Consider the following 20,451-nt stretch of genomic DNA (forward strand, 5'->3'; position numbering starts at 1 on the left):
GTAAACAAATTTTGAAAATAGCCGATATACTGGATTATTTGTTAGGTTAGGTTTTCATGTGAATAATTCATGAATTTTGCCAAAATCAGCTATGAAAATTGTATTAATGTTTATATTGAATCTGATAAAATTGGAGACCGTATAGTATACGGTTATCTCTTTCCGATAAGAAAGCTCACAGTGAAATGTTTTACGTACAATTTACATATAACCACCCCCGATAACAGCCCTGTGTATAGAATAGATGCACTGGTCTAGCCGCATGCGGCTTTTTGCATATACATTTTCAGCTCTTCAGATATATGTTTATTATTAAACTTATGAGTTTTGATTTATCAGCACATGTGGACAGCTATAAAACAACTGCCTAAAATAGAAACAATATTTGATATATGGAATAGTTTGCCTGAAACATATTATGAAGGGTTAAAAAAACTAGCTTTTGGTATTCTCACAATATTTGGCTCTACATAACAAACATTCTCATCTATGAACAAAATAAACTTAGAAACAGAATAATGGATGATAATTTACAATCATGTATTCAATTAAAAATAAGTAGCTATTTGCCAGATAATAGTAAAGCTATCAAAAGTGATGCATAGACGCCGTTCTTTTTCCCCCTAAAAATCCATACCCATAATTACATATATGCGGCTCTCTGGTACCTTTGTAATCCTGTTTCCTTGACAATTTGGCTCTTCTTACTTGACAAACTGCCGACCCCTGGGATAGGATATGCAACATCTTTGGTCAAAACTTATTTTTAGGTTAACAAAGGTGTGTTTTTTATATGATTTCATTTAGAAATGTGTATTTTTTTTTATTATCATTTATCGGGGTTAATCGTTATATTTTAATGGCACACAAAATGGACAGAGATTAAATTTAATGATACATGCTTCATGAACAACTTGATAATAATATGGACTGTATTACATTTACACATAGTCAAAAAGAAATTAAGATTAATACATACCTACTTCATTAATCATTAAATAATATATATAGAGTAAACATTTAAAGAAATATTAGGACACTAAGATGAGATCTGACACCACAGACTACATTAAAATTCTATAATAATGAACACTTCATAGACATTTTAAATTTGGTAGATTTGTTCTATAAAACGATGAAACATAAAAAGGTATGCTATCGAAAATTGAGTCAAAACCAAACATGCATAGATGGAATTAAATTGAATATTAATAATTATACATTATAATATTTTACGATAAAATTTATTTATTTATTAATTTAAAAATTATTTAACGATTTTAAAACTTAATATGTATGTCTTGCAAATTAATAATAATATCACAATCGCAATGAAATTCATCCGTAGATTATTGCTCCGTTATAACAATTCCAATTCAATGTAAAAAGCGCTAAAATGAGCAAATCTGGATTAATTCAAAAGTTAAATCTTAGAAAACATCAAAGACCGAAATAAATGTTGGTAATTTCAATCTATCGCTACTTATAATAATTGATATAGCATAATATATTACGATTTCTTCTCACACATCGATCACAGTGGAAAATACAGGTTCCTGCTGCAATTGTAGCAACCAGGTTAATGTGACATTTTATCGGTGAAATTCTATTCGCAAAGCGTCACCTTCTCTTGCAATATTTGGAAATAGCAAGCCTGAAACAAATAATTACTGGTCAAAACGATTTATTATAATTTCAAAAGAACATTAGTCTACGGCATTGGTAAAAAGGATTGCAATACTGAATGAAAATACCAATACCGGTATTCGTAAAATAATTGGAAAAAGAAGTATCTACCAATACATATAATACCTATATTTAAAAATCATTAATATTTTATAACATGTGTCATTGCTTGTCACCAAGAAGGGCCACGGAAGTAAATCAAACATTGCATAACACGTCAAGAAAAATACAGTCCTGCTTTTATGTTAATTAATATATTTTGTTTCCACTGTCAATACCGAATATATCGGTATTGTCTTGATTTTTAAAACCGGTATTTTTGTATCGAAAAATACTGGGATATCAGTATTGTAATCACTAAGTGCAGGTTTTCACACTTTTTCATTTTGTGCGCCTTTTACGTATAATAGACTTTGTTATATTGAGTTTTGAGTGATATTCCATTTTTAATACGTCGAAATCTCAGCTTAGCAGAGGTAAATATTCGCTTCATTGCACTCGGCAATATAATATATTAATTCTTTACCAATATCCCAAACCCAACTGGTTTCATATTATCAAAGTTTGCTTATAATATTATGTACTGTTGCAAGACAGCTCAATGCCGACATAAGGTCAGATGGAGATTAAACCTTGAATGGGTTGTGAAACCAGTTAAACACTTCCATATTTAGAGTGCTAAGTCGAAGGGGCGGAAGTGACAATATGCAACTATATAGGAGAGCAATTTGAAATAAGGATTATGTTGGTTCTTCATAATAAGTTTCTCATCAACTTTTTCTTCTTCGGCCATGTCCACCCCTTAGTTGGAACACCACGAGACGCCTCCAAGAATCCCTGTCGCTCGCCAGTCTTGCATTATTCCAGGTCAAATCAGCATCCCATAGCTCCGCCGTATACACTCGATAGATAGTATTTAGCGGCCTTCCAGGACGCCGAAATCTGGTTGGCTTGAATAACAGGCAAGCCAGGTTGAAGTTCTCTTCTGGCTTCACTCTCAACATGATGAGAGGCTGCTTGATGCATTCTCTTATCTCCTCGTCACTCCTAAAGTCATAACACCGCACACCCAGTATACGTCGAATTGCTCAAAGCTCAGTATATGGATGTTTTGAGTTTGAAGATACCATGATTCGCTACCGTAAAGCAGCACCGTCAGAATGCAAGCGTCGAATAGGCGGCATTTGGTTTTGACCGAGTACAATCGTGAGACTTATTAACTACCGTACTAAAAAATATTTCGACACAAAATAACTTTTGCCAATGCACTTTTGAGACACCGAAGATAACATTATCAATTACCTTTTCGCATTGCAACTCAATACTGTCATTTTGAAACGATTTGCTAAGCAGAGATGGGTTATTATATTGTGAAACAAAACAACTCCGTTATAGGACTTCATTGTATGATGCAGCACGAAGAAACATTCTGGATCACTGTCATTCATTTTTCCTGAAGGCTAAAACCTATTCCACTAATTTAAAAATGTGGATGTTGCTTTCCTGGCACCCTGCTTTGGCAGCAAAGGAATGAGATGAGAGAAGCCTCGAAGAAATTCTTTCAATTAAAGGAAATGTAAGAAAAGAATGATTATTTATTTGTATTGTAAATAAATAATTTAAATGAATTTCGCACACGGCTCATGTGATCTGCATATAAGTTCCATGTAACTTCACACGCACCGGTTAGTGGGAAAAGGGAAATGAAGCCACGTAAAATTACAGTAGAAACAGTAAAAATTCTGACCTATAATAAACAGTATGTAAGTTAAAATCAAACTGTTGTTATTTCCACTTTGGAACCAAAATTCATAATAAAAAGAGGAAAATTATTAATTTCAGGGTCTAGGGACAGAAGGCCAAGAGATGTAGAAATGCTAATCTCTCTGTCCTTAAAATCCATTTATCCCAAGAACCATGAGACTGTAATACCGAATATAACCTAACCTCTCAGTAGGCAAGAACATGACGATTCATTTTAATTATTACATAGACTTGTTTTCTGACATGGCTATTCGGCAAATAGTGAGAGAGTTATGAATAGTGCAGTCATATCTAACACGGTGCGTAATGTTTGTGAATGTGGTAAAATCTAGCATTGTATCTGTGCAAAACAAAGTAAGATTGTTTGGAATTATTAATTTTTTTAAATCTGGGCAACTTTGGGAATCGGTTACGGCGCACATTTTGAATACCACTGGGTTATTAGAAGGTTAATGGTTGGGAAAAAAATTACCTTGAGGGTGGTAAACATGATGCCTAGTTCACCAGACTGCATGGAAGGTTCCAGAAAATCTTCTATGAAGTGTATTTCGGAGCCAAGTTGCAGAATGCGAGCTCTGACCACCACAAAATGGAATACAGGGAAAAGCTCGTCCATAGTCCAAAGATATGTAGGCCCTGATAACAAACAATTAATGTATACATAAGTATTTAATATTCCAATTACATTGTATTTCTGGGTTTATAAATATTTAAAATAATCATGTGTCAAATTACAATACTATGTATGGTCTGTGATGTAATTAATGTAAAATGAGTTAATACAATGACACACAATGGGGCAATTTTATAATTTTGTGAGCGACAAGAAGGAGGCGTTAAGTCTAAAATTGCTACTTTTCAGGAGAGGCCAAAAGCAGATTGATTTATGGAATATTTCTGCGTGTAATTTAGTAATTCAGAGGTAATTTAGAAACTGATCTTTTTTTCGATTTTTATGACTTATCGCCCTCTGTCTTTCATTCACAAAATTATTTGTAGGCCGCACAAAGTAGTGTCACGTATAATAGTGACATTATTTTAGACTGGACGCAGCACCAACATGTTTTTTGTTCCATACAAAATAATACTCAAACGGTATCAATAATTTAAACAATCTTACGTAAAAATAATGTGTCTGGGCATTCTAAACCAGAAGCACACTGAATTCTGCTTTCAAGAAAATATAAGGAGTGCAGTGCATTTGCATGATGTTAGAGTAGCCGCCACTGCACAAGTTAACAAAGTAATTTGCTTTGAAGGACACAATTGTGTTATTAATTACAATATACAAGAAACAGTGATGTTATTTTCCAATTATATAATATGTACCACAGTATACAGTTATTCGCTATAATGGCCTTTTTTAATTAAGGTGCAATTTTGATTTACTGCCCATTTTTTTGATAAACTTGTAAAAACATTTTGGCCAGTTAAATAATTAGAGATGGAAATATTATGATACTAACGATAACAAGCCACTCATACCTACATCATAAAATTCGACAAAGCGACACATGGCAACATTGGCTGTCAGTAATCCTCTAACTATTTCTCAAAAGCACTTTCACATTTAGAACAAGGAATGAACATTCTACGTTAAGCTATTATACGGCATTTCATTTTATGGCCAAATTTTCAGAAACATAATCTTGGTTATAAAGTAAGATATTAATATACGTACTATCAATGCTGCTGAAAACATTTTAATTTCTCACTATGTCTGGAATATTCCTATCCTTTAAAATAATAAACTAATACGGTAGAACCTCGACTATCCGGACTAATTGGGGATGAAGATAGTCCGGATAAGGAAAAATCCGGATAATCGAAAAAACATCATAATTGACAGGGAAACACAAGTATATTGAGTATGAATAATTTTTGTCTAGATTTACATATGCACACATTTATGCAGAGGCGATGCGCCCTTGAGAGCGCTAGAGCGCTGAACACCCACTCAATTTATGCGAAAAGATTTAAGTATTTCATTTATATTTGATTTATTAAAAGTGTTCTGCTCTACCGTAGTCATTAATTCATATATAAAAACAAATTCTAATAAGTATGTGTTTTTAACCGGCTATTTTAAATATAATATACAATGTTCACGCGTCGCGCCGGCATAGTCCTGTGTGGTTTCGCTTTGCCAAATGCCTCGCCATTCAGGAGCGCTCAAGTAATCATGCCTTGTAATGAGTATGAGTGTGACAGTAATAATGTTCGTCTGTAGCTGGTAGCATGAAATAACAATACTTCTTGGAGCGCCGCTCAAACCTCCCGAACGCGGATTCGTATTGTCTGTTATTTACAGCTTGGATATTTTTTATAATGCCTTTTGATATAAAATAGTTGCCTCAGCAAAACATTTTAATAGAAAAAAATCTTATTGACACATTTACGAAAACGGTACACATTGACTGCTGATTAGATAATTACTTTTTAATTATCACATTTAAATAGCATGCTAATTATATCGAATGGCCGCCTGATCGTTACGCGCTGCTAGGTGCGTCTTTAGCGTCCAATGATTTAATTTGCACTATTCCGATGACATCAGTGGAAAGTGAAAGATGGACATTCCCGACTTCAACAAACGTGTGATTGTAAAATTTGTGTCGATAAAAAACAGAAGAATGGATTTCTCATACAAATGAACAATAACATAGGTACTTCAAAAAAAAGTGAACTCCCAGTAAAATAACCCATGTAGGTATAATAAATTATTTTTTATTAAAAAAATCAATTATCTCTTTTTGCTTTATGAAAAATATTACTTTTTCACACAATAATGTACCAGATATTGACTGTCCACTTGATCGTCTTTGTATGAACCACATAAAAATACACTCTTCAACTTCTTTCCTGATTTTTTCATAACTTTCCGCTCTGAGCTTCCATCCCATCTTCTTACATTAAACAATTAGTAAACTTCATAATAGTTTCACTTTGTTTTTTTTATATCTGAGATAGATGACGTTCCGACACCATATTTATTAGAGAGACAACGTCCGGAGTCACCGCGTTTCAAAGCATCAATTATATCCAATTTGTCTTTTAATGCTGGATAATCAAGGTTCTACTGTACGTAGTTCGATGAGTCAAAATTAGATATGTACATATTGGGAATCTTAAAACAGGATGTGAGTTATAAAAAACACTGGAATGGTTAATAGACATACATAATATGATAATCAATAATAATGCAGAAAATAAATTATTCTCAGAAGCATCATAGTAATCAAAACACCAGATTATATTACCGGACGTATTTTTTGTCCAGTGTGACTCAATTGAATGTAGAAAAGTGGACAAACCTAATTCCTTTTGAACGGCAAGTGTCATTTGCTCAAAGGTACTTCTAATGACAAGAAGTTTCTCCATTGGGGAGAAAGTTGTCTTGATCTGCTGCAAAGTGTCGACAGCCTCCGAAAACAGTTGATCTTTCACCGGTGAGAATGGTGGATTCCCAGTCGCCGTCCTTGATGCATACCCCACCCAAAACTTCCTATTACAGTCATGAGAATCATAAAGTGAATATAGAATATCGTCTCTGTTCTGGCAGAACACACTAACTGGAGAATACTAGTTTTGAGTAATTTGACTTTGAAGTTGTTAAAATGTTTGAAATAATGGTCTATCATGTGAGTTTATTAAGTAATCGTAAAAAGGATGACTTTAAAATAAAGACTGTTTATTTATTAAGAAGGTTTCCAGACGGTAAAGTGTGAAATAAGGAACATTTTGGTACTAACTCAATATGTAATTTTTTCGAATTAGTGTTTTCTGCCAGAACAGTGACGATATTATTTATCAAACCAGATCCAACCCTATTTCATATCAGGTATTGGATCAAATATAGTTGTAAATTATTAGAATTGATAGATAATGACTTCAACGACAGACTATGAAAGTGGTATGTATATATCTGTTATTTATTTTAGACAGTAAGTGTATGTCCTGAGTGGCAGCGTTCGGCGCAGCGTTGAGCGTTTTGCGCAACTCAAACGTATAACCGTGTGTGAAAATGTTCGTAGACAATGTCTTTTTTTGGTTATACATTTATACGTTTGAGTTGCGCAAACCGCTCAACACTGTGCCGAACGCTGGCACTGAAGCCTCACACTAAGGTATATTCCGCCACTCATTTAAGGAGTAACTTTTCAGTATTCGAAATAATGGATGATGAATTCAGCTGACTATGAAAATGCCAAAACTTACTGATCAATTCCAAGAAAAGCCATCAATGTAATATCAGATTGACGATTCCACTTGTGGAGCCGTTTCCAATAAGCAACGTCTTCTCTTTGATGATGCAGAGCATACAAGACATGAAGAGACGGATGGACTCGAGGCAGCAGTAAAGGTTGAACTACCCCCGATAGTGACACCTGTTCGCCTCTGAAAATTGAATACCAATATTTATTTTGCAATCCGCATCAAGACAAACAATTCGATAGCTATTGAAAAATAATTGTATTGAGAGAAATTTAAGTAGTCCTGTGTATATGTATTGTTATCTCTCTCATAGGCACTAGTTGAGGAGATAGGCTAATAGTATGCCCTTTTCAGGAGGAGTATTTGACACAAATGAGACAGATATATATTAAGCATTTTGCGTTTATCATTCTATCATACTTCATTTTCAATTTAATTCACATGAATGTGTTAATAAGATTATAGCGATAAAATATTTTATGTATAGATAGTTTTAGGACTTTCAAGAGGGTCAACAATAATGTGTACCCGGTGTCCTCCATTAATAATGAGAGTATCCTAGAAATCGAAATTCAAATACTAGGCAACAAATATCGGTTCGGTCTAATGAAAGTGCTACATCCCAAGGCGTTGTTGAACTGACACTTGAAATGCATCTTGCAAAAAACACTAAGCACGTTGTAGTCTATCAAATTGGGCTGCATTAGATGATTGGACCATGCACAGAGGATGTACAAACTATGCATGACAGCCAGAAGATAAATAATGACCTGGTCAACGTTGTACACAATGGAGAGATAGTTTTGAATTGAATTTAAAGACAAGGAGGGAAGCAGTTTTGGCTAGGCCTGAATCGAGACAGAAGCCAAGGCACACATAGGGTTATAGCAGCACCAGGAAGAAGGAAAATATGTTTAGTTTTATACAGTAGGAGAACATCACCCCACCTCGCCATAGCTAAAGAAGGCACCCAATAGCTGGTACATAATAAACAAACAATGACAAGATACATATCGTCACCTTACTATTAAGACATCGTAAGTCCGATATTATGGGAAAATGAAGTTTGTTTGACAAAATTTAAACAAAAAAACATTTTAAATCGTATCAAAACCTCATTTCTCTAGACTGCTATGCTGTCCATCTATTGACAGGTTTTAAAAACTCGTAGGTCTCGTGGTTTCAAACATGGAATTAAAGCCTCGTATTTCACAACCAGTGTTAGCAGATTAATCGATTAGAGAGGTGTTTAAAATATTGTTTTTTTACGTTTTTTCCTTCCCCTCAACATTTTTCTCAAACAGACTTATGAGGTTTTAATAGTAAGTTGACGATATTTGGAATACTAATATTTCAGATGGTGACAATACGTATTTGATAATTTGATCATCACACAAATAAAACAAATACACTTACTCCAAATCATCATCAGAGTTGTCGGCGTTCTCATGCAGAATGAAATGATCATCCGGGAGAGGCAGCGCGGGGAAAAGAAGTCGAATGGCGCAGTAGAGACGGAAAGAGAGACATCCCAATTCATCAACGGCGTGCGACAGTAAAAGTGGATGCACTCTCACTCCGCCGTAAGAAGTGCTGAACGCGGCGGCGCATCCTGCTACCAGCTGCCCCATTGGGTGAATTGACGACTCACATGCCTTAAAAAATACAATTATTATAGAACCCAATAATATTCTACATATTTATTCGTAAACTTAACGGGCATCCGTTATATGAAATTATAACTAAATTTAAAAATTATTCTACAAATTCGATACACAGACTAACTATTTGATGTATTGAATAGTATGTGCATAGCGCCCGAATATTGTCTTCAAAAGTGACCTCCTATTGTGATAAAGCCTCAATGACATTGAGCTACTTTACAAGCTGCTTGTTGGCGAATTTAAAAGTGGGTGAGTCAGCTAGTGCGATTGTGATGATGACACACAAAACTTTCCACTCGCTCAGAAGCCATAAGCTATCGACTATTTTGACAGAACGTAGTTCGTTTTTTTACCGGGAGATCGCCACTATCGCTCTACTGCGCAGACACATATCGGCCCACATGCCAGCGTGTAGCATATAAAGTAGACCGGCTTTCATCTTCTTTCGGTAGATTGTTTACAATCTGCTTGTTCGATGATGACACTGGGCGAGTTTACAAGCAGATTGTAAATACGCCAACAAGCAGCTTGTAAAATAGCTCAATGTCATTGACCCATAAAGCATAAAGTGTTCAACCAATGTGTGCTACCACTACTCAAGCACGCATGCACAACTTAGAACCTTACTGTCAGAGAAATCCAAAAATTACGAGCAGCGCAATGTGACATAGAAAGGTGCGAAAAGACCACAAAAGAAACCAATGGATTAAAAGACAGACAAGAGTACGTAATATGATAAAGGTCGCCAAGCTGATAAAATGGCAATAGGCTGGATATTTACTTGGCAAGTGGACAGCTGCTGGACAAATGCAGTGAGCCACTAACCACAGGGACACAAAAAAACCAGCTGAACTACAAAATCATTATGTTTGGCGGATGTATTTGGCAGCGTAGAAGTAGGAACCGAGAAGAGTGGAAGGAGCTAGGTGAGGGTTTCATCCAGCGGTGGATCGACCCTGGCTGATGATGATGACGACTTATAATGTTCAGTAAAATTATCTTACTGTAGTTATTAATAAACCAATGTTCATTTATAATATGTAATTATATTTTGCGAAATTACTTTGTCATCAGTGTGATAAGATTAACTTTACTTTGAATTAAAATTCTACAAATTTATTGAGTCATTCGATATTTCGGCTTAAAATGGTTTTCCAGCTAACTCAATAATTAACTAAATGATTATTATCTACTAACACTAATTGATATCTCTAAAAGAATTTTGACTATAAGTAGAAGGAGTTATTTCTGGTATGATATTTGAAAGCATTTTGCAAGTGCATGCATCATGGTAATGTTGGTAAACCCCACAAATATTAAGAATGCTTAGTTGCCATTCTGATTTTTTTGCACATGCAACGGCGGCCATTTTTTATTTAAAAGCTAGTTATAAATGGTTTTATTGGCAACCAATAATGTGTGGCATTATTGGTTGCTTATCTATTCATCGTGACGGATTGTCTTATTTTACAAATTAATTGCACGGTAATAGTGTGAAGTTATCTACAAATGAACCTGCAATTCGAAGTCATTTATAGCTAACTTAATCAGTGGAATCTCTATAGGAGGTTTTCAACATATTTGGTATTGACAGTAATATAATAAATGTGATCACTAACCTTGTAAAGATATTGTTTGATTTTTAAGTAGGTTTCAATGGTCAGTGAATCCTGTCCGAATTCAGGGATAACATCGAGCTGTTCGGATGTTTTATTATCACCGCCTTTGCACATTTGCATTGAAATCACCGGTGGGCCGTTGGCGACCGCGTTGTTTTGGGCACTAGATAGAATGACTGCAACGTTCTGCCAAATTTTCTGATTGTTACTCGTGACGACGGCTGAGTTTCCCTCCAAGACCCCGAGTTGGTGGAAAAATTGGCGGAATAATCCATTCCATTTATTATTCGGAGCGACGCAGAGCTTACCGAAAGATCTGAAATCAAATTCAGTAGGTACTGACATTAATGCATGCTCTACATTTTACAATGGCGTAAGTGATAAAATAGTCGATACAAAATTACACGACTCACCTGACAAAATCGTAAATTGCCAAACACTTACCTATTTCTGAAAATGTCCGTATATCAGGGCTAAATGTAACTACTTTATTGATTATTTTTAATCAGCTCCCCATCCCAATTAGCTATAGAATCCGTTGAGAACTCTGTCGTGAGTATTGAAAAAACAATATGTAAAGTTGACAGATGTAGGATTTGAACCCACAACACACAGCTTCAGAAGTAGACATTCAGTCAGTCGATATTGTGGGTATGTTGTAATTAGTATGTCACTTGGTAAATATATATCAATTAACAAGATAATTACTTGGGCTTGGAGTTTGGAGGCAGCGATGGATTTGAAACATTCATCTGAAGTGTTCCGGAGCTTATTTTGACTCCTTCGGTCCACGCTCCGTTAAGTACTCCTTCGATACAGTCACCACTGGAGAATGTCAATGTTCCCTTTCCGCTGAATACTCCAGCGGAACGGAACTCTCCTTCATAATGAGTGCCATCTTCAAACACCATTACTCCATGACCCTGGTCAAACAAAATTAAATTATTATTTATTACTATTGTTGATTTTACAAACCTATATGGATCTGGGCCACCTCACGATGAGGTTTCTTAACAGTTTTTTTCTTTTATGAGAAATGGATGTTAGCCACATGCTTAACCTACTGCGGCCATATGCTCTAGGTCCAAAACCACATTGAAAACATAACATATGAATCTGCCAGACCCGAGAGATTCGAACCTGAGACCCATGACTTTATAAACAGACACATTACCGCTCGGCCATAGCAGGCACAAATAAAATTATACATTCAATACAAAAGATAGTCAATACCTGGAGTTATTTAACTTTGCACACACGATTTCTTCTAGTGTGTATTAATGACAGGATGAATTCATGCTAATATGGTATGTTTATAACACAGAGTAGAGCAATGATTTTCAACCAGAGTTTCACGGAACCCTGGAGTTCTGAGAAAATTCGCAATTAATGAAGAAATATTAAAAATTGCTAATAAATTATGAAAAAATAAACATGAAATTATCATGGTCATCAGAAGTGCGACCAACCTACTCTACCCTGCTCAGTTGGTTTTTAAGGGTTTAAGTCAGGGAACTCGGAAATAATGGGAACTGAAATACACAACGGATAAGGCGATAGCAGGTAACCGACTCGAGTAAGGAAGAATCCGGGTTAAACTTACACACGTGTCTAGAATACGTTTTACGTTGAATACTGAAAACTGCTCTCGGTTTATGCATTTACGCTCATTTAATGTTGGTCTATGGCACGTGCATAATGCGTGCTTCATTTTCGTAGGACACTCACACATTCAAAAGCCTGCTTCACCATGCGGCGTATTGAATATAGCCTATCGGTATTCTATTTCTTATCTGTTCTGTGGTTTAAGTAGACTATGTTTTGTTAATTACATTTTTACTGTTTTCCTCACTGTGACAATTAGTCTTGATAATTCAGAGCCATTGCGGTAATATCATTGTCAATCCTTAATAATGGCACATGTAAAAGTTCCGAAATGTTGGAAGATTTTTATAGCACAGTAGAAACACTTTTCACTGAACACAGAACTTTGAAATTCAAAATGTTGCAGTTCGCTGTCGCCCATTACGCCGGCTAACACAACCATAAATTGCGGGAAATAGCAGTCTAGGGGACATTTCAGGGACAGTTCAGACACGAGGATACTTCACAAATTGATGGGAGTGTGACACCAGCTGTTTTTTTCAAACTAAAATGTCACATGCGAGCTATGTGCGGAGGTACATTAAATGACATGTGTTTTGTGAATACCAACAAAACCACATTGACATATTCAATGTGTTACATACAAGTTTAGATGTATAGACCGGTTAAGCGTTTGATATCATATACAACAATGTAGTTGTTATTCATAGCATTGTAGGTTTTTAATTTAATTTTATAAGTAAGTGTGTTTCTTAGAAACTGTACTACCATCAATTAGTAAGAGAAACAACTGTTCAAGACCACCTCATTGAACTTGAAACAAGATAATAGTCAAAAGGCAATGAATCAATTTTCAATAACAATAACAGATGATAGGGGTAATATTTCATTGTTTTATATTCATATTTCATTTTCATTTGAAAAGTGTTGTAATACTAATAATAAACATTGTATTGTCACTAAAGTTAGATACCTACCTCTATATACTGTCAATGTTATATCGACTTTCAACTGATTTTAATATATAAAACAATAATTTTGTGACTATATATTCATAATCTTAAGAATAATGTGTTAATTAAACTATCTCTATAATAACTGTTTACATACAAAAGTGTTGATTATCTCGCTAATCTAATTCTTCAAGCGTCTGTTGTCGATGTGTGTTGGTATTTGATAGGTTCGGACAGGTTGTGAAAATTAGTAAACGTCAAAATGCTTTGCACGGTGTAGTTCATATTTTATTCCATCAGGTTCGCTACTATCGTTCTACTTCGCATGCACATATATCGCGCAAATTGCAACTATTGTGTGAAAACTTGTGTTGCAACTCATGTAGTGCTGACAACGCGACTGGCGCGTTTGCATTAGTTTACCATTTATCTGGTCAGCAGTAAATGTGTGAAGAACCCGCAAAACTTTTTCGATCTACGCATGCAATTTGCACGATAATACGCGTATAAATTTTCATTTTATTGTTATGGTTGCGACAATAATACGTACTGCCACCAGTAAATCCATGCACGTATAAACAGATTTAAAACTCGATGACAGATGAATAAAATAAAATGGCAGCCAAAATTTTTCTATAATTATCGTTTGATTTGATTGATTTACAGTTTAGAGATGTGTTTTGTAATGCTGAATACTAATACGAAGTTAATCTTGAATTTTTCCAATTGGACACCCATAAAAAACCAAGATGGCACAACTAACGACTGTATTTAATAGATTGATTTTTAATTGTAAAGTATGTAATTAATAATTTCCCAAGGTACTTACCGTTAAAATATCATTGGTGAAAACGCCTTCATAATAGATGCCATCTAAGGTGACGATCAAGCCACATCCATGCTTCTTGTTATCATTCCATGAGCCGAGATATTTCTCTCCCTTTCCAATATCGTCCATTACACCGTAGCCCTGTCGGACACCCTGCACCCAGTCTCCCATATAGATTGTGGCCGTTGACGTGGTGAAGTCACCTTGGTTTTTAACCCCGTGTCCGTGGGACAGACCGTCTTTGTAGTAACCTTGGTAAATGTCTCCCGAATAATATTTGGTGACACCAAAACCGTTCTGTAAATTATTCTTCCATTGGCCATCGTAGACACCTGATAAACAATAAAAAGTTAATAGAATTTCATTAATAATTAATACCATAAATTTTGCGAGGCTATTCTAACATATCACTTAACTCATTTAGTGTTAACAATGCGACTGGCGCGTTTGCGGTAGTTGGCCATGGGATATAATTAACATGATATTTAAATGTGGCAAATAAAAAGTAATTAACTGGTCAGCAGTGAATTTATTAACATCTAAAAAGAGCTACATGTGATAAATATATCATATTTATCACTTTACGTATTCAGGCGGCTAATTATTACAATAAGTTAACCTTCAGAGCTGTCAAAAAGTGCTAGAGCGAGATAGAGTATGGCAATTACATATTGAGAATAAAGATGCAAGATTCAACTACTTTTAAAAGTAAATTACGTCACGGCCGCTGCCTTAATTTATAGATCCCCGCGAGCTGACATGACTAATAAAATTGTAGGTTATATTGATATGTTTGACATTTAAATACAAAATTTTGGGATTCGGCAGTACGAACATACCCAAATTTGACCGACATGTCTACGAACCTAAATTTTCACTGTATTACGAATTTACCAATTATTGGAGATAACCGTCAACAGCCGCTGATAACCACCTTGTGTATGGAATGGCTTCCGTGTTAATTTGGACTAATGAAAATATTGGAAACGTGCTAAAGTGGTAACTGTTAAGAATAGCTGCACTGGGATTAATGAAAACATATCAATTTTACAAGTAGGAATGCAATATGAATAAAAACAATCATCAGGGAAAAAAACCCACACAAGTATTGTAACTTTTAGTGACATGTTTTTATAATTAAGCAAAATCATCAAAACTCTCATAATAGAAGACATGAAATATAATACATATTATATTTTTTTAACATTATTATGTATTTTTTTATACTGATTTATCGAGAAACTAAGTACCTACTCAGTAATATTTATTATAATTCTATCATTCTCAAAAATTCTAAGGTTACAGTATTATCAATACTGAGACATTGGTATTAACAACTTGAGCGAGATCCTGAGATTCGGCATTGCAAACACTAGTTTCTTGATATCTGTCAGACATTAAAAATTTCCGTAATATACCATTTTCAGTATTATTATTTATTGTATAATATTTAAATGAGTAAAAATAAAGATTAATAAAAAATCAGTAATATGTAATCATGGTGTTTCCAGTAATTATCTCCCTGCCCAGCTTGTTTATACATTGCAAATTTTAATTAACTGATAAACAACAATTCAATGAAAACATTTTAAATGGGTTTAATATAATGTGTAAGTACTACAATATCCGGTTATTTCCCCTCGTGAATCATCCGATGGAACTCTGATGGTATGTTACGAAATGTTACAAACCGATATTAGGTATTTCCATTCTGCCATGGCCGTGAATTTGATTATGATGAAACTGGCCGATGTAAGTCCTTCCATCGGGCCAAGTCAACTTGCCCGAGCCGTGCAACTTCCCGTTGAGCCATCTCCCTGAATATTTGGCATCCTTATAAAGCTGATTCTTGGACGTGTAAGAGTAACTGGCCGTTCTGACGAGGGGAGGCTGAAGGGCGTGCTTCTTCTTGAGACTATTCTTAACGGCCAACTGTAAGGCTTGCAGCCATTCATTTTTGTCTTGTGACGTCGGAGCCAAAACTGTCAGCACCTCCTCGGGAGTGGTCAAGATAATTGCGTTCTGTAATGCATCAGAATCGACAACAGGCTCTACCCACAGAGCAGTTAAAGGATGAACATTCTGTGTGCTCCCGCTCAAATGAATTAATACATCGGTGAGTAGTATGAACCAATGTGAGCTGTATCTTCCAGCGTGACGCAACGACAGAGGGTGACTTCTCGATTCTCTCAATAATCTTCGGCCCGGCGTTCGAAAAGACTCGAGAGTCTTTCCCGAACTCTCCCAGAAAAGTTTCGTGACGTCGGCGTCGCGCTTCTTTTTTTCTTGTTCGTCATTGAAAGTGTTCCATTTGTTGAGGACATCCAACATTCTCTGCTGGAAGTAGGTTTTGATTTCGGGTACCGCTATTGTCCAATTGTATCGAATGAGAGATTGCAGAATGCATTTATAGGTATTCAGTCTGCTCAATGGATGCAAAAGTGCACAGGAAACTATCTCATCCGAGATTTTACCTGTCTTGAGTTTACTAGAAGGCAGTTTATCGTTAAATAGTTTTTGAAGAGAAGCAGGAAGCTCTACGAGCGTTGCGATTTGATTGAAACCGTTGATGCATATCACATTGCAGAGGGCATCCAGGTACTTTTGATAGAGAGCAATATGCTCATCGCAGTTTTCGATTATCGCCACATCGATAGCTTTCTTGTGACCCTCAGTGTACTTCCAGAACGACAGTACATTAAGAGCGGTGAAATACATTATATTAGTGTACGTGCTGCATAAATTTTCATACACGATGGGGTCCGGGGAAATCAATGCAGTCTTTTTGAGAAGGGGCTTGATCAAGGATTGGTGGATGACGTGCATTTCCGCCAAAAACTGTTGCTCTATTGCCAGATCTTGGAGGGCCGGAGTTTCGTGCACATGATGCGGATGCGCATAAAAATAAGTGAACATTCCGGATGACAGTATTCGACAATTGAAATTTAAATCTTCAGATAGGCTTGAGTAAAAATCCCGATACTTTTTAGGGCGGCCATTATTTCTCATGTTATGTTTGCAAAATGCATCATTGTTCTTTTCATCTTTTTCTGATATAACCACGTGTTCTTTTAAGTTTTGAACGGTCTCGGTGAATCCAGATTTGTGCTTCCCGGAAAAAAACAAATTCCCTTCCAAGGTGAAGACAGAAGTGTGGTTATCTCCGCACGCTATATTTCTCGCTCTATCAGTATTGGAGTTCCCGGTAAATAATTGGGGACTGCTTTTATCTTCAACCGAATCCGTGTTGACTTGATGCCAAATGTTATGGCCCCAGCAATATACTCTTCCATCTAATGTTAATGCCGCACAGTGAGATTTCCCGCATGATATTTGAAGAACACCCAGATTAGTCAACCGCGATACGAGAATCGGCTGATTTCTTTTGATCGTATCACCGGTACCTAACTGTCCATGATTGATATCACCCCAAACCCAGACTTCAGAGTTGAGTACACTTTGACCATTTTTAACTAACAATTTCATCTTATCTTCGATTTCATTTGTCCGTAAATTGTCTTTATCGCTCACGGTGCTAGAGGACAGTTGGAAATCGTCGAGTTTGTAACTGGAAGTTAGGGTATACATCATTGGATTAGATTCATCGTTCACGAGGCCCTCATAAGCTTCCACGGCGTCATTTGTTTCGCTGCTACCGCTCATATGTCTAGACAGGGTGGCCACTTTATCGCCGACGGTTTTTACACTCTCCACAACCAGATTGGTTAGATTGGAGACGTTTTCTTTGATGATCCTCGTAGGTTTCTCAGTACACTCTACTAAATAATCTTCTCCGGCGGAAACCCACGACAGCTGTTTAGTAAGAAACTGTTTCGCAGCCTCTGTATTAATAAAAATCAGATTACGTTTATCGTCATCGTTGACATCTGTAACGGACGATTTGAAAGTGGACGTTTCATCAGATTCTTCTTCAATGATCGTCTCCGTGTCATCCTTAGATTTTTTGGATGCGAAATCGGGCTTTTTATTTTCATCGAAGTGGATTTTTGTCAATTCGGAATCCTCAGTGGAAGAGCTTGTGTCTTCAGTTAGAGTCGGAGCATCTCCCGGTCTATCAGTATGCGTGTGAGGTGCCGACGTACTGCTGGTCTCGTCGCTCGATTTACTCATCATGACACCCAGAGGACAGTTTTCTCCCGATGATAATTGCGAGGCCGGCGTGGAAACTCTCGTATTAGACAAACACTCCGAGCACGTGGAAATAAACACGTCTTCATCATTATCAGTATCGGTTTCATCGTCGCAGATACTTTTCCGGGTGACCACGATCCCAAAGCTGTTACCGACTGCCGCTCGATAAATTGAGCGTCCTTCAAAAAATGATACCTTCTTAGGGTCTACGGAATCTATGGACAGCTGCGGCATGAACCCCGAAGCCCACATACGGCCGCAGCTACTTATGTAAAGAACTCCGAACTCTCCTGCCGCAACAGACTTGATTTTAACCTTTCGGCTCGGAGTTTTATGGCCATGAGAACAATTCTTTGCATCCTCTTTGATGACTATCTCCTGCCTGGTGTCCCAGGAGCTGCCTTCACACTTGAACACCTGTCCCTGATTATCGATGACGAACACATGACGACTGTTACAAGCTATATCAATCGCAGTGATGTCTGGAACCTTTTTAAAATTTAAAATATTCCCAGTGTCGCTAGAAGCAGAGTACACCGTTCGATCACTGGACAAAATTATTATCTTACTGTCAAAATTGCACACTTTAATAATATTTTTGAAATTAGTATTTTCACAATTGACAGTAAGGTATTCTAAACCTTTCCAAAAGCATTGATACTCCATCGCACTCCTCGATTATGGTAGCGTAGACATATGAAATAATAACGCGTTCACATTTTATGGAAGTAAAAGTAAAAATATTTCTGCCATTTGTATTGTATACTAATAAATTATTATGTCGTCAATCATACTAAAATGACACTAATGACAGATAAATATTGGGAATGGACAATGCACAAAGGTTGCCAGATTTAATTGAATCATTATAGTTTATGGCTACAAAATTACAAAGCGTTGACGGTGTTCAAAATTTTCCCAATTTATGGGAAGTGGTAATGAAAGGAGTTTTACCTACCATTTTAAAACTCTTATTATTCGAATTTGACTTTGAAGTCCTTGAGATAGGGTTTGCTCTTTCTTCTTCACGTGAGGCTATATTCTACTAATTTATTTTCCTTTTTCTTGTCGTTGGTCATTCCTCCGTTTTTATTTACTGGTCATACCCGCGCGTCCATTTTTTATGTATGGAGTTTGGGATCCCTTTGTCTTCATTCTGGATTTGACTTTCTTATCGTTAACATGTTGCATCTGACAGTTCATTCTAACTATCAAAAAAAAAAATATCTTGGACGAACGTTAAGTGATAGTTAAGTGAACGTTAAGTGATCAGTGATTATGGCGCAACATCTGAATGACCGTGAGGAGGATATTCTAAAAGCAATGGACACCAGACGGCGAAGCAGAACTGCTACAGGAGGAAAAGTTCAACGTACGAGCGTCGATTAAGATGCTGATGTTTGAGGTATCCTCGTTACGTACCTTATTTCAGCAGGGGGACTGGCAAGGAGTGGTACAACGCCCAACAAACAATTCTTGCCGGGTCGTAGAGTTAGGTCTAAATGACAAGTTGCGTCGGTGCGACCACTCGTCATCAGCTAACCATCTGACGGACAGGACCATTGCAGCCCTCCAGAATGCGATGTTTTCCCAACGGGACAGCTTCTGGAAGGGTATGCAAGGGTTAGTGGATTGGGCAACCAATCCTCAAAACATCATAACAGCGATGAGCCTGTACCAAAAAATCGAAGAGGGTTTTGGAGACAAGGCATAATAAAATTTGCGAGAACATGACTCAGATCCTTATTGGAAGGATACCTTCACTCGGGAGGCACTATCAAGGATTCCTCCGAGCTGAGAGTCCCGGAAGGCCCTCGAACTCACATGCTGGGGTACTCCCAAGGGGCGACGTCCTGTGGGAAGGGAGTTCTCCATCGGAGGTACGGGCTCCACCAGGGATCCGTACTCTAAGCGAAGGTGACCGCATCTGGACGACCAACAACATTGGGGGCCGCCTAAGAGAC

General features: G+C 36.6%; 2 protein-coding genes across 2 annotated transcripts in view; both read right to left on the minus strand.

Annotated features, from left to right (window-relative positions):
• LOC147066447 (uncharacterized) overlaps positions 1-20,451 on the minus strand; it is a 1,147,709-nt gene that overhangs the window by 1,026,807 nt on the left and 100,451 nt on the right. The gene's annotated exons all lie outside the window — the stretch shown is intronic.
• Als2 (Amyotrophic lateral sclerosis 2) lies at positions 797-19,331 on the minus strand. The gene is made up of 9 exons (XM_085955309.1): positions 16,027-19,331; positions 14,336-14,667; positions 11,657-11,871; positions 10,949-11,264; positions 9,082-9,320; positions 7,669-7,848; positions 6,765-6,955; positions 3,923-4,086; positions 797-1,654 (listed from the first exon to the last, which is right to left on the minus strand). The coding sequence occupies exons 1-9, from the start codon at positions 19,151-19,153 to the stop codon at positions 1,607-1,609; spliced, it is 4,812 nt and encodes a 1,603-aa protein (XP_085811435.1). The 5' UTR covers positions 19,154-19,331; the 3' UTR covers positions 797-1,606.

Source organism: Rhyacophila brunnea, unplaced genomic scaffold (assembly GCF_057557595.1).
Source record: "Rhyacophila brunnea isolate RB1 unplaced genomic scaffold, BYU_Rbru_1.0 scaffold_5, whole genome shotgun sequence".
Taxonomy (NCBI): domain Eukaryota; kingdom Metazoa; phylum Arthropoda; class Insecta; order Trichoptera; family Rhyacophilidae; genus Rhyacophila; species Rhyacophila brunnea.